We start from the raw sequence: 21,620 nt of genomic DNA, 5'->3' as shown, positions 1-21,620 counted from the left end.
GTTGTAGTAACTGAACCCAGGAAGTCAAGAGAGCGATTAACTCCATCAGAGCTGGAGCCAGAAATGAAGAGGTTATGCTAGAGCATGATAAAAGGCAATATTGGTAAAATAACGTGATAGATGTGTGGAGAGGCACATAATAGCAAGATTTATCAGAAAAAAAAAAATCAGTTTTGGTAACTGGACAACTTTAACTTTCGAATTTTTTTAGGAAATGTCTGACTTTTCTAGATAGAATAATTAAATAGAAGGCAATGGTTTAATCCTCATTCACACATACTGGCTGTGGGACTTGTGGCCCCAACTTGATTTGCCTTATATATGCCTTTGAGGCTGTCAAGTTCGGGTAAAGCGACCAGGGGCCAGTCTGTGTATTAAAGTCTGTACTCAGACAGTGTTTCATGGACGTCTGACTTAGGCTTTAGTCTTCTCGCTATAGACAGAAGATAATTCTTCACTACATACAACTAATCCTTATAAAACAAGCAAAGTCTCATCCTCTACCAAGAGACCGCACACATTTGGGAAAAAGTTGAAGATCATTCATGTTCTCTCTCCTTGAGCAGCAGTCAAGAAAGAATGACGGCAGACATCACATTGTGGATGTTCTACAAAGCCTGCAGTCGTCTGTGTTGTCTGTGCTTTGTAAGGACACAGGCTGCTTGGAAATGTCAGAATTACTTCATTCACAACAACACTTTGATCCTGATTTCAACAGAATATAAATTATTACTAAGGAGCGAACATAAAAGGAATGTTCTATGTCTGAAAATTCGGAGAGAGCAACAATCCACAGAGAACAGGTACCAAAGAAACATGAAATGAGCATGCGGAGACCAGCAGGGGGCACACACATCACTGTCAGTAACAATTAGAGGAATTAGTGCGGCACAATACATTACCCTGCACCGGAGTGAGACAAGGCGATTTATTTCACCACTCACAATCTGACTTACACAAGTGCTGATCATTCCTGATAACGCTACACTGTATAACACATTGATGAATCCAATCATCATTAAATTAGACATCTTATTTTATGTACTAACAAGCAGCTACAGCCGGCAATTCTGCAGCTTCTGCTCATGTCATGTCAACAGGGCAGCAATTTTCTTCCTCTCTGCTCTGTTGACAGGATGTGACTGCCGATGTCACACTGATTGATAACCGGCTCTCCACTGACCAACTGCGGGGAGCAGGCTGTGAATCAGCAGGATGTTGTCAAACGTCCCATAGACAGGGCAGCATGGAAGAGGAGGAGCTGCTCTGTTGTAATGAAGCAGAAGAAATGCCAGCAGGAGAGGTCCGTGACTGCCCCTAGTCAACGCCAAATAGAACAGGCAGACTGACTAAAAAAAAAAAAAAAAATAGTCCTGGATAACTGATATAAATTCTATTGATATGCCAATTAGGGATTTTCTCAGAACACAATGATTGATAAAAGTGGTTGGCCTATTAACATCATCTACAAGACTATTAATAAATTCATCATCGTTGGGGGTCCCACTCTAAAGCCCAAAAGCCCACCATACACTATACAGCTGTCAAACAAACAATTGTTTTATCTGGCAACTATCTCACCCGTCTCTCTGCCGAGTGCTTCACTGTTCTCTATGAGGGCTACTACCAGACATCTCTGGCAGTGGCTTATCTCAGGGAGAAAATGGTTGGAGGTCGACTTGCCACATCCTTATAGAGTTGGTGGCCTCTATACACAAACCGTCAGTCAATATTAGTTGTATGTGGACCTTATAAGTGTATGGGGACTTTAAAGGGGTTATTTTTTTCTCAAATGCATCTAATTGCATCTAAATGCATCATTTTTTGCAATTGGGTATCTTTAAATAATTTTGCACCATTTCTGTCCCACGGGCTCGGTTTTACATTACCTATTGCTGGCTGCAGAATGAAGTAACGGGGTTGTCCACATTATCTTTATTTTATCAAGCGCATTGAGGACGTGATTTTGTGGCACTTACTAATATATATGTGTGACAGGTTCTTATTAGGCTCTTGTTAGCACAGTTTACCCTCACAGCATGCACAGCTTTCCGGTCGGTAAAAAAGCTGCTTGTGTTGGAGCATGACAAAATCAGGGTGTCACAGACGACTGCACCCCTCTTCTAGGTGAAGGAGTCTCTCCTCTTTGGTCCTCCATCACAATCCCCATCCTGGTGCATATCATCAGCCATCAAAACCTTGTCACCCCCCATTACAATAGGGACACGCCAGTGGGCAGGGCCAAGCAGATGGCAACGCCCACCTAGGGGTACTGAGATGTTATGGGAGGGGCCACTTTCAGTCAGAGAGTGATGGTTGAAGAGAGAGTTGACAGTTGGAAGTGGAAGAAGACTGTTCTGGGCTGCCGGACGACTTGACAAAAAGGACTAGGTGGCAGTCGGTAGACAGGGCCACAGGCGACGGAGATCCAGTTGCGGGAGACCTTAAGTGGACCGGGGCAGGGTTGTAGCCCGCCAGTACCAACAGCGGGAATCCGGTCCGGTGCGTGCACAGACAGGGTACCTGGACCCTAAGGTGAGGAGCAGCTTTGAGCCCCTTACCAATTAACCAGCCGGGGACAAGATTTCAGGTCTCGTCCCACAGGAGGCCCAGATAGAGCGAGACGGAAGCCCAACATAGGGCTCCGGAATTACCTAAGATCCCACGGGTCAGTTCTCGCGGGACACAGCTTCAAAAAGACAGTAACACCGGGAGTGGACTTCCCAGTTTCACACGGCGTAGTTAATACAAAGGACTCAAAACATAAAGTGCAGGGCTCCTGTTCTACTGTACCAGGGTGCGGGATCCGAACACACCCTCCAGAGGCTACTGACTACAGGCAATTTGATTTACCATCTGGACTCTTTGTCAAGTTATTTCAGAACTGTGAGTACACCGGCACAATCCGGTCCAACCCTGCAGACTGCACTCCGTCACACCATCCCACCTGTACCGGGGTCCCGGGTCAACACCTCCCCTACCCGTGGAGGGGATAACATCCAGCTGCCCCAATCCATCAGGCCCGGGCACCACCTCCAGTGGCAGTGCCACCAAAATCACCGCATACCACGGGTGGCGTCACTCACAAACCTTCCCAATATTTTTAAAACACCTTTTTCACTTGCGGGTGACAGACAGGTGCTCAGGCCCGGGTCCGGCTTCCCCTCGAGCCACCGCAACGACCCCGGATCCGAGCGTCTCGAGCGTCCCCCTGCCGCGGTCTGTTCCCCGCTCGCAATATTAGCTGCTCATCAGTATTTTCCAATTGAAAACCTCACATGAGAAAACTAATTTTCTATAGGAGACTGAAGGACCGGTCTGGTCTCATGTACCTCCACAGCTTTCTTCACAGATTTCACATCTCTCCTGCCCATAAAATGGCATTTTATGGACAGGAGAGCTGTGAAATATGAGAAGAAGACAGAACAGTCATTGATCTCGGGGAGACCAGCCAGAGAAAACACTGCCGTCAGCCGAGGCAGCCAACGAGGGCACACAACACAGTGAAATCCTAGGTGCATTGCCCCCTGGGAAATATGCAAATCAAAAAAGTCAGTGGAGCCTCCGTTAGGAGTCTCGACACAGAAACTAGCCAGATATCCCTCCAAGAAGGATCTAGCCAAGGAGTGGCTCTTTTTAGGAAACCACCATAACCACCATATTAAGTGGCCCTTTTAGTCAATATCCAACTCTGACAAGTTTAAAGATATGACAAGGGAAATACCAAGGCCAGGAATCCATCCACAGACAGGTGTTTCAGGGTATTGCCCCTCCTCAGTGTGGAGTAGGATTCTGGACAGGTGGGAGCAATGCCTAGTAGACCAACAAGACAAAACAATCACTGATCTCGGGGAGACCAGCCAGAGAAAACACTGACGGCAGCCAACGAGGGCGCACAACACAGTGAAATCCTAGGTGCATTGCCCCCTGGGAAATATGCAAATCAAAAAAGTCCGTGGAGCCTCTGTTAGGAGTCTCGACACAGAAACTAGCCAGATATCCCTGCGGGAAGGATCTAGCAAAGGAGTGGCTCTGGTGGTTTCCTAAAAAGAGCCACTCCTTGGCTAGATCCTTCCGGGAGGGATATCTGGCTAGTTTCTGTGTCGAGACTTTTAACAGAGGCTCCACGGACCTTTTTTGACTTGCAAATCTGTGAAGAAAACTGAAATAAGTGCAGAAGAACCTATCATAATGATATGATAGCATGTACAATAACATCATGTCCTCAACACATCTGATAAAATAAAGATAAAGTGGCCAACCCCATTACCTCATTCTGCAGCCAGCAATAGCAGTGTAATACCGAGGAATTACGGGGCAACCGGGCTAAATATTTTTAACCCTTTCACCCCCGGGCGGTTTTCAATTTTTTGAGGGTTTTTTTTTTTGCTTTCCTTCTTCCGAGTGTTGTAACTTTTTTATTTTTTCTTCAATCTTGCCATATGAGGGCTTGTTTTTTTCGGGATGAGTTGTACTTTTAAATGAAACCATAAGTTTTACCATATAGTGTACTGGAAAACAGCGAAAAAATTTCAAGTGTGGAAAAACTGCAAAAAAAGTGCAATCCCACAATAGTTTTTGGGATATTTTATTCACAGTGTTCACTATATGGTACAACTGAGTCTGTGTGATGCATCAGGTCAGTGCAAGATTGTAGACACCAAATATGTACAGGGTTACTTGTATCTAAGGGGTTAAAAAAATTCACAAGTTTGTCTAAAAAAAAGTGGTGCACGTTTTGTGCCATTTTCCAAAACCTATAGCGTTCACATTTTTTCGGGATCTATGGCTCATTGACAGCTTATTTTTTGCGTCTTGAGCTGACGTTTTTAACGGTACAATTTTTGTGCAGATGCAACTTTTTATCGCGTGTTATTGCATTTTGCGCAAAATTTGTGACAACCAAAAAACGTAATTTGGGCATTTTTTTGCTGCTTAGCCATTTACCGATCAGATTAATTGATTTTATATTTTGATAGATCGGGTGTTTCTGATCACGGCGATACCAAATGTGTGTATATTTTTTATTTTTTTCACCCTTTAATTTTCAATGGGGCGAATGGGGGGTGTTTTCAACTTTTAGGTTTTTTTTATTTTACTAGGTCTCTTAAGAAGCTATAATGATTAGCAGTCTGATCGCTCTCCCATTTCTCCAGATTACAGCTACACAGCTGAGATCTGGAGAAAATCAGCTCTCCTCTCTCACACTGCCCTCTGCCGGCAGTGAGAGAAAGTGACTCATGATAGCTACAGGAGTCATCACATGACCCTGTGCTACCATGGCAACCACCAGAAGTCATGTGATCACGTCACGTGACTTCTGATGGGAACGGGTAAGTTACTGTTATGGCTGCGCACATATACATCTCACTGCCAGATTTTGGAAGAGAGATGTAAGGAGTTAATAGATTCCACTCGCGACTAGCAGGCACACGTCAGCTGTTGAAATCAGCTGATATATATGCGGATCGTCGCGGACTACGCACGGCAGCCCGCGGTGATTATAGTAACACGATCCATGACGTACCCATTACGTCATGTGTCGTGAAGAGGTTAAGCAAATCCAATTGCAAAAATGATTTTTAGCCAAAATTGCATGCATTTAAGAAAAAACTTGTCCTCCAAGGTGGATAACCCCTTTAGGTCCAATGGGCTGGTTTATCAAAGTATTTATGCCAGTCCTCTGGTGTAAAAGACATCAGTCTATCTATCTATATCTATATATTATAGACACACGCACTCATTATTGTGCTAGTAATTCTGGAGCAGCATTACTAGCGAGGCACATGCCACTCAGAAAATACATTGAACTCATTAAGTGGGATGCCTCTTACCCCACCACATCCCTTCGTGTACATTGCCAGACTTAATGAGTAGGCCCTTTAGTCCCCTCTTTGAAGGGAGTGACTGATTTGTTTAAAAAGTCTGTAAATGAACAAAGATAAAAATGTACCACAATCTCAGCCAGCCCCATATAGTCCTAAAGACAATGAATAGATAGGTAATGTGCAAGGACCACAGATTCATTCAAGTGTGGGGATATGGGACACCACTGATTATACATTATTCACCTGTAACTAGAAGGTACTCTTCTTGACCCAATACCTTAAAATACATAATATTTTTCCTGCCATCAGTAACCAAACAGAAATTTGTGCTATTTCCAGGCACTAATCAAAATTTCAGTTGAATACCGGTAGATTATGGGGAGTGGAAGCTACTACAGCCAAAACAGTTAAGAAAGCACTAAACACTGGATACACAGCCACCGTATTAATTATAAAAGTGCTCCCCTGCCATCGACCTCTGTTATTAAGCATTCAATAAAACCCAACTTTGCCAAGAGTGGTGCAATGGTTGTGAAAATTGAAGAGAAGGCCACGTCTTGGGCTGATTTACGGTTTAGAAATGCAATGGAGGCACATAAAAATATACAAGTTACGATAGCTGATGAATAATTTACTAGACACAATTATGTGATCCCTCTGTGTCTTCTATTTGTTGATTTTTTAATGTACCCAGATGTGTCCTCATATATAGAAAGTTGAGAACCTTTGAAGTATTGGAGAAAACTTTGTACGATCGTCATTGCTCTATTAATAGTTATACTGTCTACGATTCAAAGAGAACAGGAAAAGACCTAAAGCAGAATTGGATACTTACTCACACAGCACCACATATTTTTCAAGGCACTCAAGCAGAAGTTCGCTTCCTCCTTGATGGAAGTGGAGAGCTGGAAGGATAACATCATCCTTCAAGCAGAAAACATAATAAGACCAGCCCATGCCTTCTTTGTTCTGTTTAATTGACTGGAGGTCGGTCAGGCTGAAGAGGAATGACCATTTGCTCTGGATATTTATCGGACTTTGAACACCTAAGAAAAAGTTTGAAGAAACATAAAACACAAAGAAATTTGAGTGATATGTTCTGCTGAAGGTCAGTAGGCCACAATATTAACTAGTGACAGTAAATCTAATCAAACTATATAATTATGTGATACTCTTCCTTGGCTTGTTTAAGATCACTATATAAGCAGAGAAGAAAACAGGCTGAGAGGCAGCTTGCTGCTGCAGCAATCTTCTACTGGTTGGTCTATCTCATTAGAAAATGAACAAGTTATTTTTTATATATTAGAAAGTTTGAGGACACTAATAGATTAACCAACAGGTAAGTGTCATTATATGTTACTGTATCTAGTTCTATGTTTAGCGTTAGTCTTTTCTGGTTATTATGGACGGAATTTAAGATATATCTCCAATTACTGAGAACGTCTGATTAGGTCTTAGAAAGAACAAGTATTTTCTCATTAGATGGTGCATGACCTCTAAGACCCATTCTCTAAAATGGATCTGCTAAGGCCCTTCAAAGAGTATGCAGCAGTAGAGATGAGCAAATCAATTCGCAGGTCGGTCACCATAGAATACAGATGTGGCCAGTGCACCAGAGTACTGGGAACCGGCTCGCTCATCTCTATGGAGCAGCTTTCTCTAGGCTTCTCCCTGCATTACCCGTCAGAGCTGAAGATGGCTAACAAACCTAGCAGTCACATTCAGCTCTCCCAAAAATAATAAGGTGCTGACTTTGCTCTGGGTTGTTATCAGCCTTCAAGTACCTTGACTATAGGAAATGGTGGGGACCTCAGAACCTAAACCCCCAATAATGCCTACGTTCAACATGTCTCTGTGATATCAGATATTTTCTTTAACTGGAGGAAATGTTTCCAATACTGTCTATATACGTAGAAGAATTTTCAGAACAATATATCTTAACACTATACTTAAGCAACGTGTTAATCCCATCTTGTACATTTAAGGAATATTCACAACATATGCGATAAATTTAAGATAGATGGGACCTGCAAGTATTTGAAAAGCAAGACCACATCGTATGCAACGGTATCTAGAGAAGTGGTCAGACAGTCACACAGATGTACGTATCAGTGGCGTGAATCACAGCCCTGTTCGCAAGACGCAAAAGGTACAAGACATAGAATATATTACAAAAAAAACAAACAAAAATGAGGCACTGCCTGGTGAGGAATGTGAACAGCAGCACGGACTCATGAGCTTCAGCAAAATTTAGCTCCAGGAACTCTATAACTGGAGATGGGCAAATAGTAACTATTTGTGTTCAATAACCGGGTCAATTTCAGTATTCATCACGACAAGAAAAATGCTCAGGTCCCCCATTGACTTGCATTAGGCTCGTTATTTGTGGTGAATACTGGAATAGTAGTTTAGGATTTGTTACAAATAATCCGAACATGAATAGTTATTATTCACCCATCACTAGTTATAACCTGTCAAATCTTGCTCTAAAATGGATCTGTAATGGCCACCCGCCCACTGTGAGTATTTGGGGAGGTTTGAACCCCAATATGTGTAAGCCAAAACCAGAAGTGGAAAAAAAAATGCAGAATTGGTGTCCTTATTTCTATCATACTTTTCTCTGCTTGTTCAACTCCTGGTTTTGGGAAACAAATACGGAGGTAAAAAAAAACAAAAAAAAAAACCCCAAAACACTAAATACACAATGTGTTCACATGTCCTAAGCCCTTTGTGATTATGCAAATACTTCTATGTAATGCGTCTTACTCAGTCGCCAGTCGAAATACACCAGGGGTCCCCAACCTGTGGCTCGGGAACCACATGTTGCCCACGAGCCCATGATCTGTGGCTTACGGCCATCTGTCAGCTAGGTGCATTAGCACCAGGTCTTGCAAACCGCTATGAAGAGCAGGTTACCAGATGGTGACTTTTGTGAGCAGCCACACACTGAAGACCAGATCGGAATGGAGGAAGGAACCCCTGGATATTTGTATGCTGCCTTGGTGTGGCGATTTCTGTGGAAAAGCTTTGGCTGTGATTATACTGGTAATGAGGGCTCTGGTGTTACTTCTGTGAGGGTGGGAGCTAAATGTGTCTCGTGACCCCCTCTCAGAGCATAAAGTGGCTCTCAAGGTCAGAAAGGTTGGGGACCACTGGTGTAAACTGTGGCCTATTTACATACAAAAATCAGCTCTAAGGCTATGTTCACACTAGATAAATAATTTTTCTTAAGAAATTTCTTGAGTGAAGGATTAGCGCACCTGCGTTAAAAAACACACCAATAACGCAAGTGCGTTTTTGGTGCGTTTTTGATCCGTTTTTTTTCATGTTGGTCCCTGCGTTTTTTAATGCCTTTACAGCAATAAAGCACATTGAAAATGAAAATAAAAAAAAAAATAGATAATACAGAGATAAATATATGATAGATAGAGGGATAGATAGATAGATAGATAATAGATATTTAGGGGAATAGATAAATAAATAGATAATAGAGGGATAGATAGATATAGATAATAGAGGGATATAGATAATAGATATTTAGGGGTATAGATAGATAATATAGAAAGATAGATAATAGATAGATATAGATAGCTAATATAGAAAGATAGATAATAGATAATACAGATAGATAATATAGATAGATAATATAGATAGATAGATAATATAGAAAGATAGATAATATAGAAAGATAGATAATATAGAAAGATAGATATAGATAGATAATAGATAGATATTTAGGGGTATAGATAGATAGATAATATAGAAAGATGGATAGATAGATAGATATTCCAGCTTTATTTATGATGTTTCCCCCCACACACACTGCAGTTCTCGCGGCCGGTAGTGTGTTCACATTACCGGCCATGAGAAATGTCCTGGAGTTACCCGCAGCCTTGCTCAGGAGCTGCATTAAGCACTCGCTCCCTGACAGAGGCCGTGGAGAACTGTCACACTCGGCTGGAGCAGGGCTGGAAGCGCCGTGGGACATCGCTGTGGATTACGTCGGAGTTGTGTGTTTCGGGGGGTTTAATACACTGGAGAAAGAGGGTCTTATTGTCTTTTATTCAAAATAAAGGATTTTTCACTTTCAGATTAGTGACGGCGTGTCATAGACGCTGCCATCACTAATCTTGGACTTAGTGGCAGCTATTGGTTGCCGTTAACTCCATATTACCTGGATTGCCCCCGCATCACGGCATCTGGAAGAGCCGGGGACACTCCGGGACTGTCGCATAATGGATGCGACAGTCCCGGGGCAGTGCGGCTGATATTCTCGGCTGCGGGAGGGGGAGGGGGCATTAACCCTGTCCCTCGCCCTCCCCAGCCTGAGAACACCGGGTCGCCGCTGTGTGTTTACCCGGCTGGAAGGTAAAAATACAGCGGAGCACACGCTTTTTTTTTTCCTCTTCTTCTTCCTCTTCCTGTCCTAGTGACATCACTTCCCCGCAAAACGCAGGGCAGGGAAGTACACTATGTCCTGAAAACGCGAAATAACGCGGGACTAACGCAGGTATAATGCAGGAATAACACAGGAATAACGCACATCACTTGCTACCTGCGTTATTCCTGCGCTATTTCATGATTACATTATAGTCAATGGAGTGAAATAACGCAGTTAGCTGCAGAAAAGAAGTGACATGCTCATTCTTTTTCTTAAGAAAATCTACTGAAAGAATTTTCTTAAGAAAAAAACGCAGTGTGCGCACAGCTAATTTTTTTTACCATAGGTTTTGCTGGGGATTGTAGCAGAAAGGTTACAAGAATTTCTCAAGAAATTTCTGCAGCAAAAACGGACCAAAAACGCAAGTAAAAAACGCAGTGTGTGAACATAGCCTAAAGTTTGTGGGTAGTGACACCATGGTGAGGACGCAAGGGTACAATAGTGATTATGGACTAGCAAACATAGGGCAGCGTGACATCCACTCCTATATCTGATAGATGTTGATAGATGTTATTCAGTAGTCCAGATCTCAGAGGGTTGGTGGGTACAGTGGACTTATCTCACGGTTTTGGAGGTAACGGACGGTTCAACTGAGTGCCTGACAGGTTACTCGGAGTGTGCTCTCTGCACCCCATCTTCACAGAAAAAAAAACAGAAATGTAGAAATTTTTGCAAATTTATCAAACAAGAAAAACTGAATATCACATGGTCATAAGTATTCAGACCCTTTGCTCAGTATTGAGTAAAAGCACCCTTTTAAGCTAGTACAGCCATGAGTCTTCTTGGGAATGATGCAACAAGTTTTCACCACCTGGATTTGGGGATCCTCTGCCATTCTTCCTTGCAGATCCTCTCCAGTTCCGTCAGTATGGATGGGGAACAGCCATTTTCAGGTCTCTCCAGAGATGCTCAATTGGGTTTAGGTCAGGGCTTTGGCTGGGACAGTCAAGTATGGTCAAAGAGTTTTTCTGAAGCCACTCCTTTGTTATTTTAGCTGTATGCTTATGGTCATTGTCTTGTTGGTAGGTGAACCTTTGGCCAGGTCTGAGGTTCAGAGCACTCTGGAAGAGGTTTTCTTCAGTGATATTTGACTTTGTGGAACTTTCTCTTATCTTATCTCCCCTACTACATCTCTGAAGCTCAGCCACAGTGATCTTGGGGTTCTTTTTTACCTCTCTCACCAAGGCTCTTCTCCCACGATTGCTCAGTTTGGCTGGATGGCCACCTCTAGCAAGAGTTCTGGTGGTCCCAAACTTCTTCCATTTAAGGATTATGGAAGCACCTATGCTCTTAGGCATCTTGCAGAAATTCTTTTGTAACCTTGGCCAGATGAATGCCTTGACAATTCTGTCTGAGCTCCTTGGGCAGTTCCTTTGACCGCAAGATTCTCATTTGGTCTGACATGCACTGTGAGCTGTGAGGTCTTAGGCTATGTGTACACAGTGCGTTTTTCGGGTGCGTTTTTGTTCAGAAAACTGCATGACTTGGCTTCCCCAGCAAAGTCTGAGTTTTCATTTTTGCTGTCTGCACACAGCGTTTTATTTTTAGCTGCGTTTTTGTGGTGCCCACAAAAACGCAGAATTTCAATTATTTTTGTGTTTTTCACTGCGTTTTCCACCCATTGAGTTCAATGAGATGTTCAAAAATGCAATGAAAAACGCAAATTGCAAATATAGCTGCATTTTAGTGCGTTTCTATGACTAAAAATGCAGCTATAAACGCAAGGGGTGGGTAGTACAGTGACGTACAGGAAGAGGATTCCTTCTGTTAGTAAAACACAGAAACGTGAATCCTCCCGGTACCGCCACCGCTGCTTCCACCTCCCGTCCTGCGCCATGTCCGGACGGGAGGTGGAAGCAGCTGCAAATCAAACGTAAACAGTAGGAAAAAAAAAAAAAAGTCATACTCGCCTGTCTGCAGACTCCTGGTACATGTCCGCTCCCAGCTCCTCTTCCCGGTACCGCCACCCCTGCTCTGACTGTCTGCAGACTCCCGGGCACGTCCGATGGCTGCAGTATCTGCCGCTGATCAGCTGATGCGTTCACCTGACGCATCAGCTGATCGTATATTTGCAGCGGTGAGGCCAGCTTTTTACCGCCCAGCCGGCTTATACGATCAGCTGATGCGGTCAGGAAACTTAATCAGCTGATTACCGCCGGGTCCTGCATCGGCCGGGAGTCTGCACAGAAGTGAGTAGTTTGGGTTTTTTGCAATGATGCATAAGCTGATTGTACAAACGGCGTTTATACAATCAGCTGATGTGTGATGTGATTCACGTCCTTGAACCTGACACATCTGATTGCTTTGCCTTTCATATAATACAGCCACTGGTATGGTATATCAATATGACAATCCTGAAATACAGCAATAATACCTAAAATATAACTTTTATTAATTCCTCTAAAAATAGGGAAGGATCACCTTGCCTATGCATAAAATTAAATTAAATGCAGGGAATAAACCACCTGCTGGAACTCTCCCAACTTCAAGGGGAAACCAGCAGACCCTGTGAGGTAGCAGATACACCTAAAATACAGTTGGTGTTATAGCAACATGAATTAATCAACCGGATGTGTAGTTTGTGTAACACAGCTGCTTATTCACACTCCGTTGATATTAGCAGCGTCATCCATCAGATTATTAACCAAAAATAGCAAGAAGTCCTAATTAGACCCCAGCTACCAGTGTGATCAGTGATTATTTCACAACCGGTTGATGCTGGAAAACAATAACCAGAGATACAGACACCATAGGTTAACCTGATACTCTCTATCAGGGAACAATCTCACCCAAATCCTGGTATCTTGTTTCCCAGAGTGTCAGTGTGTCATCATATTCGGCGTAATCCAAAAAGACCTTCATCAAAAACGGTCTAGGACCCCTTATGAAAAGACCCACTTCTCCTCTCCCAGACTCTCCTCCTCCCGACGCGTTTCCTGTGTGACATTCATCAGGGGAGCTTAAAGGAGTAGACCTATACTGGGTTATCTATAACAAAATAAGAGGGTTTTAGTTGCAGCCCTCCAATCATAATCCTCCCTCCATATGCAAGGAACCATAGAAGAAAAGGCAGAGTGACTCACCAGGCGGTCACGGCGTTAGTCCTGTATGCCGTGCACCGCCGTTTAGGAGCACCATATTTTTAAATGATCACTCTGCCGCCCGGCGTCTGGCGTCACTTCCGTTACCGCGCCCACCACTTCCGCCCGGTGGAACGCATATGTGAAACGCTATTGCGTCTCACAGGAGGTGGTCATCAGAAACTTCCGGCGCGCTCCCCGTGTCAGTATGATGACACGAGGATGGGCGTGCAAGATGCCCAGCGGTCCGCCCCCTTCCTTTCTTAGGTAGGGATAGCGCAATGTGCAACACTCCAATGCGCATGCGCTAGGTCCGTAATCGGACTGACCCTGGCAATTAAAAAGGTATGGGTGATGGACATTAGCCATATATCACCCGGAGGGGATAATAAGAAAAACCATCGGTTTTAATGACGGGCGTAACCGCCTAATGTACCAGATGACATGGTCCGGTTTCCGAATTTATGCAAATCAAAAAATTAGTATGGATACAGGTGCAGAGATAAAAAGAAAGCTCTCATCCAAAACAATAACAATAGATAGTGGCGGATAATAAACCAAACAATTCTAAACTTCAGCAATGGATCATTGTAATGGTCACGAGAGAGGCAATTGGGGATTGACACTGGATACCTGAACATGGGGCTAAGGTATGAATGGAGCCATCAAGAAATTGACACATAGGGGGGGCCTGGCATTAGATGCATGCATGGATATAAAAGATGGGAAGACAGTACAAGAAACTAACAACTCCATCACCTGCTATGCTAGTCTAATGAATCTGGCCCTACCTGACTGCGATGGTCGGCACCCTATTAGGACGGTGAATGGCGCTCCCGCTCGTTCGGTGGCTGTCCCTCGTATCTATCACTAAGAGACTAATCTCACAAAAAGGGTGCATAGGAAATACATTCGTTGAGACCATGGGGATGGACCGTTTTGAGTCGAAATATCCATCTACACTCTTTTTGGAGGATTTTTTTATCCCAGTTCCCCCCTCGCTTCAATGGGGACACAACGTCAATCCCTTGAAAAGTAATTTGGTTGACGTCACCCCTATGATAAACATTCAGATGTTTTGCCAAGGGGGTATCATTTCCAACCCTTATGTCTCTCAGGTGTTCTCCCACCCTTCTTCTGAATTCTCTCCTAGTCTTCCCTATGTACTCCAGACTGCACGAGCAGGTGACCTTATAAATGACTCCCTTAGTGCGGCAATTTACAAAGCAACGGATATCATATTCTTTCCCTGTGTTGGTACTCCAGAATTTCTTGCCCGTTTTGACCACATTACAAGCCACACACCCGCCACAACGATAGCAACCTTTTAGACTATTTCTAAGCCAATCACATCCAGTATTCTTATTATCCACAAAATGACTATGGGTCAATCTGTCCTGTAGTGATCTGGCTCGTCTAAAAGTGATCTGTGGTCTTTCCACAGATCACTTTTAGACGAGCCAGATCACTACAAGACAGATTGACCCATAGTCATTTTGTGGATAATAAGAATACTGGATGTGATTGGCTTAGAAATAGTCTAAAAGGTTGCTATCGTTGTGGCGGGTGTGTGGCTTGTAATGTGGTCAAAACGGGCAAGAAATTCTGGAGTACCAACACAGGGAAAGAATATGATATCCGTTGCTTTGTAAATTGCCGCACTAAGGGAGTCATTTATAAGGTCACCTGCTCGTGCGGTCTGGAGTACATAGGGAAGACTAGGAGAGAATTCAGAAGAAGGGTGGGAGAACACCTGAGAGACATAAGGGTTGGAAATGACAACCCCTTGGCAAAACATCTGAATGTTTATCATAGGGGTGACGTCAACCAAATTACTTTTCAAGGGATTGACGTTGTGTCCCCATTGAAGCGAGGGGGGAACTGGGATAAAAAAATCCTCCAAAAAGAGTGTAGATGGATTTTGAGACTCAAAACGGTCCATCCCCATGGTCTCAACGAATGTATTTCCTATGCACCCTTTTTGTGAGATTAGTCTCTTAGTGATAGATACGAGGGACAGCCACCGAACGAGCGGGGGCGCCATTCACCGTCCTAATAGGGTGCCGACCTCCGCAGTCAGGTAGGGCCAGATTCATTAGACTAGCATAGCAGGTGATGGAGTTGTTAGTTTCTTGTACTGTCTTCCCATCTTTTATATCCATGCATGCATCTAATGCCAGGCCCCCCCTATGTGTCAATTTCTTGATGGCTCCATTCACACCTTAGCCCCATGTTCAGGTATCCAGTGTCAATCCCCAATTGCCTCTCTCGTGACCATTACAATGATCCATTGCTGAAGTTTAGAATTGTTTGGTTTATTATCCGCCACTATCTATTGTTATTGTTTTGGATGAGAGCTTTCTTTTTATCTCTGCACCGGTATCCATACTAATTTTTTGATTTGCATAAATTCGGAAACAGGACCATGTCATCTGGTACATTAGGCGGTTACGCCCGTCATTAAAACCGATGGTTTTTCTTATTATCCCCTCCGGGTGATATATGGCTAATGTCCATCACCCATACCTTTAATTGCCAGGGTCAGTCCGATTACGGACCTAGCGCATGCGCATTGGAGTGTTGCACATTGCGCTATCCCTACCTAAGAAAGGAAGGGGGCGGACCGCTGGGCGTCATGCACGCCCATCCTCGTGTCATCATACTGACACGGGGAGCGCGCCGGAAGTTTCTGATGACCACTTCCTGTGAGACGCAATAGCGTTTCACATATGCGTTCCACCGGGCGGTGGTGGGCGCGGTAACGGAAGTGACGCCAGACGCCGGGCGGCAGAGTGATCATTTAAAAATATGGTGCTCCTAAACGGCGGTGCACGGCATACAGGACTAACGCCGTGACCGCCTGGTGAGTCACTCTGCCTTTTCTTCTATGGTTCCTTGCATATGGAGGGAGGATTATGATTGGAGGGCTGCAACTAAAACCCTCTTATTTTGTTATAGATAACCCAGTATAGGTCTACTCCTTTAAGCTCCCCTGATGAATGTCACACAGGAAACGCGTCGGGAGGAGGAGAGTCTGGGAGAGGAGAAGTGGGTCTTTTCACAACCTCTTCATCCCGTTCTCTCTCTGTTGGTGTCCCTCAAGGCTCTGTCCTGGGACCCTTACTTTTTTCTATCTATACATTTGGCCTGGGACAACTCATAAAGTCCCATGGCTTCCAGTACCACCTATATGCTGATGACACTCAGATCTACCTCTCTGGTCCAGATGTCACATCTCTGCTGTCCAGAATCCCAGAGTGCCTATCTGCTATATCTTCCTTCTTTTCCTCTCGCTTCCTAAAGCTCAATATGGCCAAAACTGAACTGATCATCTTTCCTCCATCTCCCCTGCACTCTCCACCTGATCTATCCATTACAATTAATAACATCACGCTCTCCCCAGCACCCAAAGTTCGGTGCCTCGGAGTGACCTTTGACTCTGCCCTGTCCTTCATACCGCACATCCAATCCCTCACCACCTCCTGCCGTTTTCAACTCAAAAATATCTCCAGAATCCGCCCTTTTCTCAATCCCCAATCTACAAAAATTCTAGTGCACGCCCTCATAATCTCCCGCATCGACTACTGCAACATCCTCCTCTGTGGTCTCCCTGCTAACACACTCGCCCCTCTCCAGTCCATCCTTAACTCTGCTGCCCGACTGATCCACCTCTCTCCTCAATACCACCCCGCTTCTCCTCTCTGCAAGTCCCTCCACTGGCTCCCAATCTTCCACCGTATCCAATTCAAATTACTAACACTGACCTACAAAGCTATCCATAATCTGTCTCCTCCATATATCTCTGAACTAATCTCTCGCTACACTCCAAAACGTAACCTCCGGTCCTCCCAAGATCTCCTTCTATCCTCCTCTCTCATTCGCTCCTCATGCAACCGACTCCAAGACTTCTCCCGAGCATCCCCAGTCTCCTGGAACTCACTGCCTCAACACGTCAGACTATCTACTACACTCGCAAGCTTCAAACGGAACCTAAAGACTCATCTGTTCAGAAATGCCTATAACCTTCAATGACCTCACTGCTTCACCCCCGTGCGGAGCTGCCGCCCCACCCCCGTGCGGAGCTGCCGCCCCACCCCCGTGCGGAGCTGCCGCCCCACCACCGTGCGGAGCTGCCGCCCCACCACCGTGCGGAGCTGCCGCCCCACCACCGTGCGGAGCTGCCGCCCCACCACCGTGCGGAGCTGCCGCCCCACCACCGTGCGGAGCTGCCGCCCCACCACCGTGCGGAGCTGCCGCCCCACCACCGTGCGGAGCTGCCGCCCCACCACCGTGCGGAGCTGCCGCCCCACCACCGTGCGGAGCTGCCGCCCCACCTACACCCCACCTACTGTCTCCTCCCCAAAATCCTTTAGGATGTAAGCCCGCAAGGGCAGGGCCCTCTTCCCCCTGTGCTAGTCTGTCTATTGTAACGTGTACATGTATTCTGTATGTAACCCCCTCATGTACAGCACCATGGAATCAATGGTGCTCTATAAATAAACAATAATAATAATAATAATAATAATAATAATAATAATAATAAGGGGTCCTAGACCGTTTTTGATGAAGGTCTTTTTGGATTACGCCGAATATGATGACACACTGACACTCTGGGAAACAAGATACCAGGATTTGGGTGAGATTGTTCCCTGATAGAGAGTATCAGGTTAACCTATGGTGTCTGTATCTCTGGTTATTGTTTTCCAGCATCAACCGGTTGTGAAATAATCACTGATCACACTGGTAGCTGGGGTCTAATTAGGACTTCTTGCTATTTTTGGTTAATAATCTGATGGATGACGCTGCTAATATCAACAGAGTGTGAATAAGCAGCTGTGTTACACAAACTACACATCCGGTTGATTAATTCATGTTGCTATAACACCAACTGTATTTTAGGTGTATCTGCTACCTCACAGGGTCTGCTGGTTTCCCCTTGAAGTTGGGAGAGTTCCAGCAGGTGGTTTATTCCCTGCATTTAATTTAATTTTATGCATAGGCAAGGTGATCCTTCCCTATTTTTAGAGGAATTAATAAAAGTTATATTTTAGGTATTATTGCTGCTTTGCCTTTCCTCAAACCGATCAAATGATGTTGGATCTGGACTGGATGGCGCGGGACCCTTGACCTAGGATTACTGCGGAGGAGGGAGGTTCTTTATTTCAATAAAGATGGAGTCACTAGTTGTGTTGTGTTTTATTTCTAATAAAAATATTTTTCTGTGTGTTGTGGTTTGTTTTTTTTGTATCTTTACTAGAAATTCGTGGTGGCTGTGTCTAATATTGCCATAACTCCGTGAATTTCGGGCTTAGGGCCAGTTGATAATATACAGCTAGCCCTAACCCCATAATTACCCAGCGAGCCACCCGTCACCAGGGCAGCTGGAAGAGTTGGATACAGCGCCAGAAGATGGCGCTTCTATGAAAGCGCCATTTTCTGGGGTGGCTGCGGACTGCAATTAGCAGCGGGGGTGCCCAGAAGGCTTGGGCACCCTGCACTGCGGATTCAAATCCGCAGTTGCCTAGTTGTAGCCGGCTGGACTCAAAAATTGGGCGAAACCCACGTCGGTTTTTTTTTTTTATTATTATTTCATGAAATAATTAAAAGAAAAAAAAAAAAAAAAAGGGCTTCCCTATATTTTTGGTTCCCATCCGGGTAGAAATAGGCAGCTGGGGGATGGGGGCAGCCCGTACTTGTCTGCTGTACCTGGCCAGCATACAAAAATATGGCGAAGCCCACGTCATTTTTTGGGGGTGCATGCAGTCCTGGATGGAGGATGCTGAGCCTTGTAGTTCTGCAGCTGCTGTTTGCTCTCCTGCATACACTAGTGGATGGCGTATACTGAGCCTTGTAGTTCTTCTCCCTCTGCCTCTCCCTCCAGCATACAGTCCTGGATGGAGCATGCTGAGCCTTGTAGTTCTGCAGCTGTCTGCTCTCCTGCATACACTAGTGGAGAATGAAGAACATATTGAAGAAGGAAATCACATTAGACCCTTTTTTTTTTTTTCAACAATCTTTAATGGCATTGTTCACTGATATAAAAACGCAGTGAGCAAAAACGCGGCAAACCGCAGCCAAAAACGCATAAAAAACGCATGCGTTTTTTAATGCGTTTTTGTTGGACGCTGCGTTTGTGCGTTTTTTTGCGGGAAAAATGCACAAGAACGCAGCATAAAAAAAAACGCGGTGTGTGAACTTACCCTTATATAGACAGGTGTTTGCCTTTCCAAATCAAGTCCTATCAGTTTAAACACAGCTGGATGCCAATGAAGGAGTAGAACCATCTCAAGGAGGATCATAAGGAAATGGACAGCATGTGACTTAAATATGAGTGTCTGAGCAAAGGATTTGAATACTTATGACCATGTAACATTTCAGTTTTTCCTGTTTAACCCCTTCAGCCCCCGGGCACTTTCCGTTTTTGCATTTTTGTTTTTTGCTCCCCTTCTTCCGAGAGTCGTAACTTTTTTATTTTTCTGTCAATCTTGCCATATGAGGGCTTGTTTTTTGCGGGAAGAGTTGTACTTTTAAATGAAACCATAGGTTTTACCATATAGTGTACTGGAAAACAGCAAAAAAATTCCAAGTGTGGAAAAACGGCAAAAAAAAGTGTGATCACACAATAGATTTTGGGATGTTTTATTCACCCTGTTCACTATATGGTAAAAAACTGATGTATGGGTGCGATGCCTCAGGTCGGTGCGAGTTTGTAGACACCAAACATGTATAGGTTTACTTGTATCTAAAGGGTTAAAAAAATTCACAAGTTTGTCCAATAAAAGTGGCGCACGTTTTGCGCTATTTTTCTAAACACATACCGTTCTCGTTTTTCTGGATCTATGGCTCAGTGATGGCTTATTTTTTGCGTCTCGAGACGACATTTTTAATGGTACTATTTTTGCGCAGATGCTACATTTTGATCGCCTGTTATTGCATTTTGCGTAAAACATGCGGCGAACAAAAACCGTAATTTTGGCATTTGGAATTTTTTTGCCACTACGCCGTTTACCAATCAGATTAATTGATTTTATATTTTGATAGATCGGGCATTTCTGAACGCGGCGATACCAAATATGTGTATATTTTTTTTTTTAACCCTTCAATGTTCAATGGGGTGAAAGGGGGGTGATTTGAACGTAGAGATTTTTTTATTTTACTAGTAAAGAAGGGAATTTTGTTTACTTACCGTAAATTCCTTTTCTTCTAGCTCCAATTGGGAGACCCAGACAATTGGGTGTATAGCTATTGCCTCTGGAGGCCACACAAAGTATTACACTTAAAAGTGTAAGGCCCCTCCCCTTCTGGCTATACACCCCCAGTGGGATCACTGGCTCACCAGTTTTAGTGCCAAAGCAAGAAGGAGGAAAGCCAATAACTGGTTTAAAGACCAATTCAATCCGAGGAAACATCGGAGAACTGAACCATACCACATGAACAACATGTGTACCCGAAAAAACAGAAAAACCCCGAGAAAACAGGGCGGGTGCTGGGTCTCCCAATTGGAGCTAGAAGAAAAGGAATTTACGGTAAGTAAACAAAATTCCCTTCTTCTTTGTCGCTCCATTGGGAGACCCAGACAATTGGGATGTCCAAAAGCAATCCCTGGGTGGGTAAAAGAAGACCTCATGATAGGGCCGTCAAACGGCCCTCTCCTACAGGTGGCCAACCGCCGCCTGAATGACTTATCTACCTAGGCTGGCGTCTGCCGAAGCGTAGGTATGCATCTGATAATGCTTGGTAAAAGTAAGTAGACTCGACCAGGTGGGTGCCTGACACACCTGCTGAGCCGTAGCCTGGTGCCGTAATGCCCAGGATGCACCCACGGCTCTGGTAGAATGGGCCTTCGGCCTTGAGAGAACCAGAAGCCCAGTAGAACTGTAGGTTTCAAGAATTGGTTCCTCGATCCCCCGAGCAAGGGTGGATCTGGAAGCTTGCGACTGTTTACGCCGACCAGCGACAAGGACAAAGAGTGCATCCGGGTGGCGCAGGAGCGCCATGCGGGAAGTAGAACCTGAGTGCTCTCACCAGAACCAACAGATGCAAATCTTTCTGAAATTGATGGACTGGACGAGGACACAAAGAAGGTGAGGTGATATCCTGATTGATATGAAAATGGGATACCACCTTAGGGAGAAATTCCGGAACCGGACGCAGAACTACCCTGTCCTGGTGAAGGACCAGGAAGGGAGTTTGTATGAGAGCGTTGCTAGCTCGGAAACTCTCCTAAGAGACGAGACCGTTACTAGAAGGCCACTTCCCGTGAAAAACGGG

The 21,620-nt window shown here is 44.5% G+C and overlaps 1 protein-coding gene across 1 annotated transcript in view; it reads right to left on the bottom strand.

Moving 5' to 3' along the window:
- Positions 1-21,620, bottom strand: part of TBC1D15 (TBC1 domain family member 15) — a 244,217-nt gene that overhangs the window by 147,357 nt on the left and 75,240 nt on the right. Inside the window, exon 5 of the mRNA XM_075344894.1 lies at positions 6,664-6,874. Coding sequence (XP_075201009.1) covers positions 6,664-6,874 — 211 coding nt within the window. The remainder of the gene's footprint in view (positions 1-6,663; positions 6,875-21,620) is intronic.

This window comes from Anomaloglossus baeobatrachus, chromosome 4 (assembly GCF_048569485.1).
Source record: "Anomaloglossus baeobatrachus isolate aAnoBae1 chromosome 4, aAnoBae1.hap1, whole genome shotgun sequence".
Taxonomy (NCBI): Eukaryota; Metazoa; Chordata; class Amphibia; order Anura; family Aromobatidae; genus Anomaloglossus; species Anomaloglossus baeobatrachus.
This window is presented reverse-complemented; position numbering and strand designations above follow the sequence as displayed.